Raw genomic sequence first — 13,227 nt, forward strand, 5'->3', positions numbered from 1 at the left:
TCACCCCCTTTTTCAGCACGATTCCTGGCTCACGGTAGATGCTCAATGTTTGTGGAATGAACCAATGAAATTAGGGCTCTTGCGACCCAGGACTATGTTTACCCGGCTGAAAACTGGAGCTAAACCAGACTTTTGGTTGGTTAAAAAATTAAAGTAAAATTTAAGAAGTGGAGTGAAATAATGCAGAATGTTGGAAGGCCTGGACAAAGACTAGGGAGGGACCTCCTGCCTCCAGGCGGCTTCGGGGACCGGTTAGGGAGCGAAGAGGAGCTGGTGAAAGGTCTGGGGCCCGTGCGGCCAAGGTATGTTCAGCTGCAAAGAGTAGGGAAGCAGGACAGCAACTCCGCCCAGGGCTGCCGCGGTCCCGCCGCGGCCTTTAAAGGCCCACCACGTGGCCGCGCTGCCGGCCGGGGTCCGGGGGCGGTGTATGGGTTGCGCCTGCGCACTGCTTCGCAGCGGAGTACGGGGTTCCGAGAAAAGGCGCCGGGAGAGGAAGGAAAGGTTGTTCTGGGTGGGCGGCCGTGGGAGGAGTCGGCTCCTTATGCAAATCACAGCGGCGCCCTTGGGCTAGGGGGCGGGGCTTGCGATGCAAAGTGGGGACCGCCTTTGAAAGCGTGAGGGGGGCGGGCCTCGCAACCCTCAGCCTCTTTCCGCGAGTCTCTGACGTCGGCGACGTCTCGTTTAAAAGCGGCCGCGCAGGCGCAGTGAGCCGAAATACGAACTTAGGCTGTTACACAACTGCTGGGGTCCGCTCTCGCCGCCCGCCCGGCAGTCAGCGTCGCCGCCGCTGTCGCCGTCTCAGCCGCTCCGGGAGTCTCAGGCCCGCAGCCGCCGCCGCATACCCACGCCTCCGGGAGCCTCCCGGAGCCCCCGTCCGCCCGCACAGGCCGGTCCCGACCGTCTGCGTCTCCTCGGCGCCCCTCGCCGCCAGCCGCACTCGCCGCTCCGGCCGACATGAGTGGGGACCATCTCCACAACGATTCCCAGGTACGGCTCGGCCGGGTCCTCCCGGCTCCCCGCCCCGGCCCTCCGCGACCCCCGGCGCAGGCCCCGGCCCCGGCCCCAGCCCGGCCGCTTTGACAGGCCGGAGCCCCCGGCCAGGGGCGGCCGGGCGGCGGAGCTGGGCGCGCTAGGCCTCGGGCGAATGCCTCGAAGTTACAGATTGGGCGGATGGTTGCCCCTTATGGCCGTTCCCGGGGCCCCCTTATCCCGGGGGCGCAGGGTGGGCTAGGCCCCCGGCCCCGCGCGCTCGCCTCCCGCGGGGTGAAAGCAGCCTGTTTGTTCATATTCCCTCCTTTTCTCTCTCCAGATTGAAGCGGATTTCCGATTGAATGGTGAGTGTGCCCCCCGCCCCGACCCCGGGTCCCCCGGCTGCCGGCCGCCTACCCCGCGCCCGGCCGGAGCCGGGCAGAGGACAGACATGGCGTCCCAGAGACTAAGTCCCGGCTCCTCGCTCACCGGCCCCATTGTTCCCATCGGGCCGCCTCTGGAGCCCCTTTCCGGGGACCCCAGCCCCCCCAGACCGCGGCCCTCCCAAGAGGGGGCAACGGAGACCCGGCGTCGCCCGCCGCGGGGCTTCGGGCAGCCTTTCCTGGCCCGGATTCCTCCCGGGAAAGTCGCCTTGTCGACAGTCGGGACTTAGTCTCTGCGCCATTTTCTTTTTCTCTCTCCTCTCCTTTCTGTGCCTGTGTCTCTCTCCCTCCCTCGGCTCTTTCCTTGAGCAGCCCAGAAAGAGCTTTCTGCAGAGCAAAGCCGTAGAAATCACAGACCTCACCAGAGAGGGAAGGGTGGGAGACTGAATTGTTACTATTTTTTCAAAGGAGAACTTTATTTTGGGGGTTATTCCCTTTCTGCTTCTTGCTTGTTTCCTTTTCCGTTTCCAGAATGAAAGATACCCTTCGGCAACTGTTGATTTGGGGTGGGGGTGGGGGTGTAAGATGTTTACGATGGGAATTACGGTTCTAAAACTAAAGCCACCCTTTGTGGAGTTTATCATATTTTGAGGTTGTTTTTCCCAAGTTGTGTTCTTTGCGAAGGTAGTAGCAGTACTTCCCTTCAGAAAGTTTGCAGGTCCTCTGTGGGCCATCCAATGTAAATGTTGGATTCGGGCATATAGATTTTTTAAAAAAAATTAAAGTATTCCTGACTAGAACTTTTCATGGTGGCTGAGGTTCCTAATGCAGTGTTTTTGGTTTTTTTAGAACCGCAGTTTAGTGTACTTGTCAGGAGGAAAGGTTGTTGAGCATCTCATCTGGACCCTGATGCATTGGCCTTTGCTTTTGGGCTGTGGGGAAGAAAAAAAAGATTTTATTTATTGAAACAAAGAGTAGCCAGCACCCACCCCTGTTTCCTGTTCTTTTTCAGAAGCCGCTGTTCTTCAGGAGTCAAGAGCTAGGTTGCTTTTCCCAGATCTTTATGTTTTTGACCCCTTATCGGCCAAATCAAGGCATTTATTCTTTGAGTATTTCCACTTCAGTCATTCAATGAAGAGTCCCCCAATAAAAAGCTCACCCTGTGGGCTTTTCAACAGTCTTATTGAAGGAGAAGGTACCCTCTGTAGCGTGCTGGGAATTCCCACTGATTCTGATGGTACATAATCCTGCTCAGTTGAGTTCGGGTTCCGGGAACCTCTCCAATGGGAGAAGCTGATGAGTAGGTTTTCTGATGTTGTAATCAGCAGTCCGTCGTGTTAGCCTGCTCTACTGAGAGCAGCCTTATGTTCAGAGTTGTAGTGGGCATCTAACAAGAGATGTGACTCTCTGCAAGGAAGGATTGTGGTTAAAGTGTAGCACTTCTTGAGCACCTAATAAGTGCCAAAACATTGCGTCGTGCTAGAGCTGAACCTTTGGTCACAATGCTTCTTGCCTTTAGTCTAGTCCTTGGGAGAGACATAATTAGTTAATTATAAGGTAGGTGATGAGGTGTATGTATACCCAAAATGCTTTGAGAAATTAGGGGACTTAATTTTGTCTGCGGGTGGGGAAATTTCTCAAAGGAGGTGACTTCTGAGCCGAGTGTTGTGCAAGACTAGGTGCTGAGTGTCAGGAGTTGGAGTATTTCTTAACTATGTTTAGGTAACCTATCAGGATTTTAAAAAGGTGATGAATCCCCTGCAGTTGAGAAAGCTGCAAAGAGTATAGATGTTTCTTTCTTTTTTTTTTTTTTTTAAGATTTTATTTATTTATTTGACAGAGGGAGACACAGGGAGATAGGGAACACAAGCAGGAGGAGTGGGAGAGGGAGAAGCAGGCCTCACACTGAGCAGGGAGCCCAACGCTGGGCTCAATCCCAGGACCCTGGGACCATGACCGGAGCCGAAGGCAGATGCCTAATGACTGAGCCACCCTGGTGCCCCAAGTACAGATGTTTCTTGGGGATGTGGGAGCAAAGAAAGGATGTGGCAGATGAGGATGTAGAGTCCTTTTGACCTCTCTTGGAGGAAGGTAGGAGCGTAACAGGAAAAGTGTTCTTTTGACTTTAAGATTGGGCTTAGTATATGGTGTATTTAGTAGTGAAACAAAGTTTAGTCCTTTCTCTTCAGAAAGTTAATCTCCATGGTTCTCACTTAAATTATGCAAAGGAATTATTGAGTATGTGATGATTGTTGGCTGGGTAAATTATTGATCTTTAATGCCATTTTTATAGAAACCGAAGTAAACTGAGTATATTGACTTTTAGAATGTGATCACTTGTAATTGTTAATATTTATTGAATGCTTAGTGTCTGCCTGGCACAAATCTCCGGTCTTTCCGTGGATCATCTAATTTGATTTAATCCTTGGAAGGACCCTATGAGTTAAGTACTATTATCTCTATTTTATAGATGAGGAGACTGAGACTTAGGTATGTTTACTAGCTTGCTTGTGGGCAGGTGAGTTTGGCATTCCAAAGCTCCCAAGCTTAGCCAGTATGCTATATATATGATTGCAGTATGACAAAATTAAAAGCTGCACATCTCTACTTTCTTACAGAGCTTATAAATGTGGGAGGGAAGGATTTGATAGTTTGTCATTTGCTTACTTTTTAACTAAACCTGCTCCTTCAAGAGAAAAGCACTTTTAACTGCCTCCCCACCATCCTAAGTGTCTGACACTGGAGTAATTATCTTTGTAAATACTGTCTAGAAGAAAGATGTAGTGTTAGTAACTGTGTGCTTGCTCTCTTAAGTAATACCCTGTTAACTAGTGATTGATTTATGTAATTATGAAAGACAGTTTTTAAAAAATAAAAATCAGTGTTAAATTATACTCAGACATGTCATTATTGATCTTTGTATTAAGAAGAGTTTGCTTAAGCATGATCTTAAGTGGACTTAACCCAACTTACAGAGTAACTGTGCAAGTTCATATATACAAACATCCCTCATTCTACCTGCCCTCATCCCTTAAGATCTAAAAGACTTTTTGTCCTTTGGAGCTCATTCTTTACAATAGTTAAAACTGTTGCTCTTCGTTTGGAATTTACAATGTTCTGGCCCATTCTCAACTGCTGAGAAAATCTGTTAATTTGTGAAGTGCGTTTATATTTAAAATACTGACGTGAACTGGGCGTTTCAGGAGCAGAAACCATAATCTTTCACCTACCTCTTTTCTTTCTAAGTGTTGGTAGCACTAACTAGTGGGGCTAAGTCATTACATACCGTGCAGACTGCCGAGCTATCTGTAGCGTTGATAAAGGTAACGTCACATTGGGGTTTAGTGATCCTTCCTTCTGCTCTTTCAAGGACTTGGAGTTTTTGCCTGTCTACTCTGGATTTGTGGGGTTCCTCCCTCCCTGCGATGAGCAAAGTATAAGGCTTGATTCAATTAGTGATTAGTTAGTCTAAGTAATGTTATGGGATCATAGTTGGACGTCATGTTTGGTGTTGATTCTGCTTAGCTTCATGGATTCAGATTGTATGGAGGAATTAAATATAAATAGTCTCTGATGCTAACAGATAGTTGTATTTCTGTGTGTTAGTTGCAGGTTAAGGTGGGGGGTGGAAAGACTGATGATGTGGCTATCTGGAAATTCCCATCACATTTTTAAAACTGCAAACTGATGGCACCTTCAAATGAAATCTGGCACATCTTCCTGCTCAATCCAGAAACACTTAGGCATCGGGCCCTGGTGTTTTCTTTCCTTCTACAACCAAACTCCTTAGAGCACCTTTTCGGAATTAGTGACTGCTGTGGAGTCTTTATACTACACTTAGACATGAAACAAAGCTGTTTGTCAACATGGGCTTTTTAGATTGCTAGCATATCAGAACTCCCAAACAAATTTTAGATTCTGATGTTTCTGGTAAAACTAGAATATCCAGGGGTTATTAAAGGAATCCGAAATACCTCATAGTTTGAAAGGTGAAAACTAGGTAATATTGAGGTCTCCAACTCATACTTGTCTTTGGTAAGTAGATAAAATGGAAAACAGAAATCCAGAATCAGTCCCCAAATCTCATTTTAATCAATAGCAGCAAAAAAAAAAAAAAAAAAAAAAAAGGTCTGGCTTTTTTCTTTAACAGCATAAAAATGAGGAATTGTGAGAGTTTGAAAGAGTGATTCATTAATTTGTTCTGGGTCTTAGTGAATTGGTATCCATTTATACAATATACAAGAGCCAGGGATTCTTAACATGTCTTAAAAATTACATTCCAAAATTAGGCCATTGGGATTTTTTGTTTGTTTTCAGCATGGGGGGGGGGGTGCAAAAACTGTCAGCCTCTTAAATATGTAAATATGTTTGAGAAAGCTTTGTGTGGTATATTAATTATAGTAACAGTTATCCTCTACTGCTGAGGATATGGGAAATGATTCTATTGTATTTTATGGATAGATTTCATTTTAAGAGGCTTCAGATTATGAGATTGTGTGTTATTTCATATTATTTGGGTATGTTATGGATCTTTAACGACATTTGTCATACTTGCAGTGCAAAATAAAACTAATTTTCTTCAAACCCAAAGTTCTTTCCCCAGAAGTGTGTTTTTGTGAGGGAATTCATACTTCCCATATGAAACTATGTTGAACTCCAGTAAAGTTCTAGCTTTATTTGGAAAAATGAATTCAAATGTAATTGTTTACTTTTGAATGAGGCTTTAAATGAATATTTGATTTGGGACCCTAAGGTTTTAAAAAAAAAACCTTGAAAGAATGGTAAAATATAGTTAATTCATTGCATTTCTTTGTGGGAGAGTCAGTTGAGTGACTTTTCTGTGTCCTGTGGTTTAGATAATCTGCTCCTTAATTATTTTGAACCAATAACTTTGCATAATAAGGGTGTTTCGGCAAACTGTTGAGACTATGGCTTCTTAAGGTAAAAAGGTTGGGATGGGAGAAGTTCCTAACTGGCCTTTAAGAAGTGAATGAGGTATTGTGTTTAAAGGAAGCTTCCAGATTGTGTTTAAACTTTGAGTAATAATACTTGGAACAAGTCTTTTCTCTGTATTTCCATGCCTTGTAAATGAAGTTTGAGATCAGCTTTCCATCCCTGTGGCTGCAGGCCAGTCACTGATGTAGGAAATCTAACGAGGCAAGGAATAATTAACGTTTTACCAGCCCCTGCCCTTCCCCCACAACCTGCCTATCTAGGTGTGTGTCTTATGCTCTGTATTGATAGCACCAGTGCTTGGGTGCTGTGGAGGGGGATAAAGATTGGGGGGAGGGAGGGCAGGTGTCTTGGTAGCCTAGGCTTTATTATTAAGTGGGAAAAAGCTTGTAAAATATGTTAGATATTAATGGTATTTTTGGTAGGGCTATAGGAAATGACAGTATGCTGACATAACAGCAAATAGATATTGTTTAACATAATTTTTATTCTGTATGTCCAAGAAAGAGTCTTAAGTATTTTTCATACTGGGAGAGAAGTGATTTTACTGATTATCTCAAGTAGTACCATCAAGCTAGAACCCTTTATCTGTCATTTATGTCTCTAAATTTTAGTAGAGAAAGAAACTAAGGGAGAGAGGCAACTTAAGTTTTAAATTTCTTTTTTGGACAGTACTCATTTTCAATTTGTTGGCTTAAGTTTTTATATCCATTCAGTTGTCTCCCTGCCACCTTTACCTTTGTGTATTGTTCTTGAGAATTTTTCTGAAATTTATAGTAGATATTTTTATTTACATATCCCTCATGCTCTCTCCATTAGATTTAGGGTAGAGGTGCATCTCTACCAGGCTGTTAATTCCTCACTGAGCCTTTGAAGTTAACTTTGTTTCTGTGGATTTAAGGACCCAAAGAACTCCATTCATTAGCATTCCTGAGGTACACCTAGATAGGCTCCAATAAAAGGTGTTAAAGCAATCAGCATTATTGGGGACTTTAATTCTCTTGTCTTTGTTGTTGAGAACAAGTTTCATAGATCCCTGGGTATTCTGACATCTTCCTATGTTTTAAGAACAAAAATCTGCCAACTCTTGGACTCAGTATTTCTTTGTATTTTTCTTAGCACAGCCTAGCAAAGATAGATGCCTGGGATCTTTCTTGAAGGAGATATCCTTGGCAGTTTGGAGTTTACCCACCCCCCAAAAATGTTTTAAGTTTAAGGTTAGTCCTACACTAGAGTACACGAGAAATGCACCCTTTGCCCCTTCGTAAAAGCCCAGATTTTAATTTTGTTGCCATATATGAATGCCCAGATTTATAAAGGTTTGTGAGCAGAATACTGGTTGGACAGAAGACTTAAACCTAGCAGGTTTCAGGATCAGTAAATTAGGGGATCTCATTGGCTAAGACCTCTTACTTTACCCAACTCCTATAAGGTAGCCTCTTCATTTGTAGTCTGTTATCTGAGCTCTTGCTATGGAGTAGAAGGGGAAGTAGGAGGAAAGGAACAAATTTTGAGAGCTTAGTAGACATCACATTTTTGTATTCATTAAATCTGAATTTAATGGGAATAGTACAGATTGCATAGGTTCATGGGAGAACCTGTGACCAAGAAAGGAAAACTTGGCCTTTTACACCTTCTCAGCTTCCCTTTTTGGTAGCATACTGCCTGGTCTAGATTCCAGAAATCCCAGACTGTAATTGGTAAGCTTCACAGCCTGCCCTTAATTATGTGCTGGTAAAGATAGTTTAGACCCCTTGCATCTGGAGAGCTAGGTATTAAAGAGATGCTTTGGTGTTAAGGCTGGAACCAGATTGATAATAAAGGGTATAAGTGATGAAGAGGGAGGCTGTGGGGAGATAACGTTCTTGAGCAGCTAGGGTAAAGTAGAAAATTCGAGTAGAGAAATCTAAATAAGTCCCTATTCTTAGTATGAAACTTAACCCTGGCTGCCAAACCTTGTTTTGTCATATATAGATAGGGATGATATTTCTATGTTTCACAAACTATTGAGATTTAAATAAGTATATAGAGAGCCTCTTCGCTCACATTTTAAAATTTAAACTTCGGTCATACAGCATCTATTCTGTAGTGGATCTTTATTTTGAATGTTAGGTTTCAGGTACTGATGTTGGTGACTCCTTCCTTCACTGGTATTCCCTGATAACCTTTTAAATCTTCTGACATTTACACAGTGAACAGTAGCATATAACTAGAGTTGGTTGAGTCTTTACCTCACTGAACTTCACAGCCTACACTGATCTCTTCTGATTATTAAGCAACCACTATAAAATGAAAGGTGGTGTATCTCGGTTTGGGCTAAGTAGGAGCCAAATGTCTATCTGGTTCCTCCTTTTCTAAGAATAAGAATAAGGCAAGATTGTCATTGCTGAAAACTTCTTTTTCAGAGGGGATGGGCTTAGAAATGAAGAAACTATATTGCTGTGGCTAATTTCTCAGCCCTTTAATAGAACTATGGATTTTCTCTTAAAGATACCCAGAACTTACATGTCAATTCTATCTCAATTTAAAAAAGGTTACCCAGACCTTTATCTTTATTAGATGCAGTTAGTAAGTGAAATGCCGAATTCACTATTCGTGATTTTTTTTTAAATGACAGAACTCAGTATGTCTTGTGTCAGCATGTTTTTTCAAAGGCCACTATTTTATTTCTCCCCCTAAGACATTTTTATTTTTATTTTTTCCCTCCAAAACATTTTTAAACTGAGAAGACTCAAAGCATCTGAGAGTTACCTTAATTTTTCATTTAGTCATATATTGCTTAAAGGGACCAACTTGTATTCTGTGAAATAGTAATTCTTGGCAACAAGAATGCCTTAAATAGGCATCTATTTAATGAATGCCCAGATTTATAAAGGTTTGTGAGCAGAATACTGGTTCTGCCTTCGGCTGAGGTCATGATCCCAGGGTCCTGAGATCGAGCCCCGCATCAGGCTCCCTGCTCAGCAGGAAGCCTGCTTCTCGCTCTCCCACTCCCCCTGCTTGTGTTTCCTCTCTGGCTGTCTCTCTGTCAGATAAATAAATAAAATCTTTTAAAAAAGCATGCTTTAAATAATAAAGCTTAGGAATGAGAATTTAAGTCGGAAACTCCATTTTAACAGTTATGCATGAGTATAGGCATTTGGGAGATTTCACGAAAAAATTTATCTAGTAAGCAGAAATTTCAATGGCTCATAAGTCTAGCTAATGCTGAGTGCTACTTAAACCAAAATCATTTGCGGGTTATGTTTACTAATGTCCGTTAGATTAAACCAGGTGGATGAGTTTTCAAAGATAAACATCTCAGGAACATATGGTTCATAAAGTATATGGAGAAAAATATCTTGTGGGAAAGTGAATATTAATACTGCATGGCTATATTGCCCTCAGTGTGTGAGAATGTCCAAAATTGAATTTAAAGTCTTCAAAGTTTGGGCCTCTTTCTTCTCTTTTTTCTCTGATTCAGAATGTGAATGGTCCTGTGTGTGTGTCTGTGTGTCTGTGTGTGTCCCGGCCAAATTGTGTGTGTCCTGGCCAGATCAACCATGGTAGAGTGGAAAGGACAGAGATTGAGTCAAGGGGATTTGAATTTGAGTTCTTGTACTTCTGCTCAATAGCAAGAAGTTCATCTCCAAGCCTTAGATCTTTACCTGTAAACTAGGTTTAATACTTAACTCACAAGATTGAGGATTAAAGAGCATGTGAGGATCACTGTAGGAAAGGTGAAGCTTAGTACAGAATTTTTAGTTCCTTGCCAATCCTTAAAAAAAACACAAAAAAACAAACCCAAACCTTTTTCAGAGATTGCTTTTTTAGTCTTTTTTTTTTTTTAATTTATTTGACAGAGAGCACACGCAGGGGGAGCAGAGGGAGAGGGAGAAGCAGGCTCCCCGCTCAGCAGGGAACCCGATATGGGCTCTATCCCAGGACCCTGGGATCATGACCTGAGTTGAAGGCAGATGCTTAACTGACTGAGCCACCCAGGTGCCCAGCTTTTTTAGTCTTTTGTACAAAGGGAACAACTTTAATTTTTGAATTTGGATATTGTGAGATTTTACCCAAGGGAGAGGGTCACTAGGGAGCCTTGAATATGATACTGTTGCTGTGGATCGGGACAGGCTAGGCTCAGGACAGGTAAGACTTCCCCCTTTGCGCTTGGGATGGTGCAATATTTGTAGATCTACTCAGGAAACTAAAAATTTCAGATTTAATTGTAAATGGAAAATTTAAGCTGCCATATTTATTCATTCAAACATTGAGAAAGTAAATACCAGTAACGACTAAATACAGATGAACCAGACAAATCCATATTGTTCCCACAATGAACATTTTGAAGTTAGTACTTGTAGGTCTGTACACTCACTTCCTCTGTTGAGATTCCATATTTTTCATGGGGCCTCAGTACAGAGGCTCCTGATACACCAGGTTGAATAGGGATGGAAGGTACTTTCTGGCAGTTAATACTTTACTATCAGTGGAAGAGTGACATCTCCATTTATTCCCAATCTAAAAGGGTTTTTTTTTTTTCTCCTTGCAAAAATTGGAAACCTAGTACCTTATTTCAGTTCCAAAGATGTCCAAATTCCTAATTGTTCTAGAAAAAAATTTTTTTTAGGATACCTGTAAGCTCATTAAATCATTTCACCTGGAATAGAAGTTTAAAGTTCTGTGTATTTCCCGTTATCTTTCTGTATCAGACAGCAGTATTACATGAGGTTTAGAAAAGTAGTTTTCAGGTTTTCCTGAACAGGTAGATTTGTCAGTCACTAGAAATGTTCACATTCTGTCCGAGAAATCATGTGACAGTAGCTAATTCAAGTATTTGCTTGAAATGGTTTAAATCCTTGAACTGAATTGCCTGAAATAAAGAGTGTAAAATCACCATCTTCATAAATTTGAAGAACTAAAATCTTAGAGATTAGGCTCAGTACTTAAAATCCTGGGAAACTAATTTTGTGGAGCAGTTTAAATATGCTACTGTTGTTACTGCTTCCAATCCATGAAGTGTCTTGATATGAAAGCTCTTAAACTTCTCAGAGAAAGCTTCAGAGTATGTAGTGGTATTACTTATAGTGATTTGAATATGGAAAAGTAATCGAAACTAATATTAGACTGAACGTGCCTTATTCTTATAATCAGTGCATTTTCACATGAATGAATGCAATGTCACTAGTTCTTGCTGTTTAACATCAGAAATGAAGAAACAAGAGTCTGTCAGGGAATTGATCATACCTCAGGATCTACTTTTTTTTTTTTTTAGAGAGATTTTATTTATTTATTTGACAGAGAGAGAGAGTGGAATCACAAGTAGGCAGAGTAGCAGGCAGAGGGAGAGGGAGAAGCAGGCTCCCTGCTGAGCAGGGAGCCCGATGCAGGGCTCAGTCCCAGGACCCTGAGATCATGACCTGAGCCGAAGGCAGACGCTTAACTGACTGAGCCACCCAGGCGCCCCGTCAGGATCTACTTCTTAATTTTTCCTGGTTCCAGTTAGCCAGGAAAGAAAACAACAGCAGGGAGGAGGAACATAAGTTGTCTAGTCTTTGTAACTGCTGGCTTGTTACACTTCCAGGCCAGACACCCTTCCCTCTCAGCTCTGAGAGGTCTCCGGGTTAGTGCCCTTTGTGCATGTTCAGCTGGTGGTGGTTTGACCATAATTACTACTTTTTTTCCCCTAAAAAAATCAGATCACCTTTCTCCCTTGAATGCAGTGTGATAGAAAAATAGGCACTTCAGCGGAACTTTATAGTCCTTTACAAATGTTAACACCTTCCTAATCTCAGAATGTCAGGAAAGTTGTCTATTAGCAGAAATATGCTTGTTTGCTCTGTAGAAAATTGGATTCTAGTTGGGAAAACAAGAAGCTAAAATTTTTCCTCTTACAGCCCTGAAAATACTATAGAACTTCTTTAGGACTGGAGCTAATCTGTGGAATTTAGGTGTCAGATAGTGTTTGTATTGAGCTCAAGTTTTTAGGGCAATAGCTTAAAGTTACAGTACAATATGATCCATTTGGGTCCATAAGTGACTGAAAACAGTGGAAATGTTGGTACAAGACTATCAGAATATTAAGCAGAATCCATATTGATGGCACATACGTAAATATGCATGCCAGTAGGTGCTATTGTACAAAAGAGAAGATAGTTTTGTGAAGTACACTTATTGAAAACTTGATTAAAAATAAAAAAAGGTCCTTCTGCAGCAACTCTATTTCCCAGAAATAAAGTTCAGTGTGTATTCTTCTCCTGCAAGTCTATAGTCCTGTTTTGTTCTGTTCAAGTATTCCTTTTTACTCTGGAATACTCTTAGTCTTTAGAATTTGGTACAGTTTGGATAAGTATGCCTGGTACTTCTCCATCTTTCTACCTATTTAGGAAGGCACGAAGTATTGTAAACTCCTTTAGGATTAGCAACATCTCAGAGCCTATTTCCATATTGAAGGCATAGTTAATGGATATCCCCCTTCCATTTTCCTGAAGTCTGTCTGTGATTACCACTTAATCCCAAGTCAGAAGCAACCACTTTTCTCTGGCTTTGAGCTTTTCTTGTCCTCTTCTTCTAATTTTTCATTCTGGACTGGAGAAATTTACATGTTTTGCTTATTTACTAGGAAGTGTAAAAGAACACTATCTCATCCTGTATGGATAGTACAGATGCTTTCAACAAATGTTTAAATTGTGAAATGGGAACCCTTCTCTCTTCTAGCTCATTAGCTGGTTGAAAATCAAGTGAGAAAAAGTGAGAGCTTTTTACTAAGTTTTCTTTCTTCCTTTTTTTCTTTCTTTCTCCCTCTCTTTCTTTCTTTTTAAGAAAGATCTGATATCATGACCTGAGCCAAAATCAAGAGTCGGACACTCAACCGACTGAGCCACCCAGCTGCCCCAGAAATCTGCATTTTTAAATATTTATTTAACAATCCTGAATGATT

At 42.0% G+C, this 13,227-nt stretch overlaps 1 protein-coding gene across 2 annotated transcripts in view; it reads left to right on the forward strand.

Moving 5' to 3' along the window:
- Window positions 1-718: 718 nt before the first annotated feature.
- TOP1 (DNA topoisomerase I) overlaps window positions 719-13,227 on the forward strand; it is an 89,219-nt gene continuing 76,710 nt past the window's right edge. The window contains exons 1-2 of one of the 2 annotated variants that reach the window (XM_035006317.1): window positions 719-987; window positions 1,310-1,334. In XM_035006317.1, the coding sequence (XP_034862208.1) occupies window positions 955-987; window positions 1,310-1,334 (58 nt within the window). In that variant the 5' untranslated portion in view covers window positions 719-954. The remainder of the gene's footprint in view (window positions 988-1,309; window positions 1,335-13,227) is intronic. The other variant, XM_035006318.1, reaches the window with a different exon arrangement.

This window comes from Mirounga leonina, unplaced genomic scaffold, assembly GCF_011800145.1.
Source record: "Mirounga leonina isolate KUSES-001 unplaced genomic scaffold, KU_Mleo_1.0 Mir_150, whole genome shotgun sequence".
In the NCBI taxonomy this organism is placed as follows: domain Eukaryota; kingdom Metazoa; phylum Chordata; class Mammalia; order Carnivora; family Phocidae; genus Mirounga; species Mirounga leonina.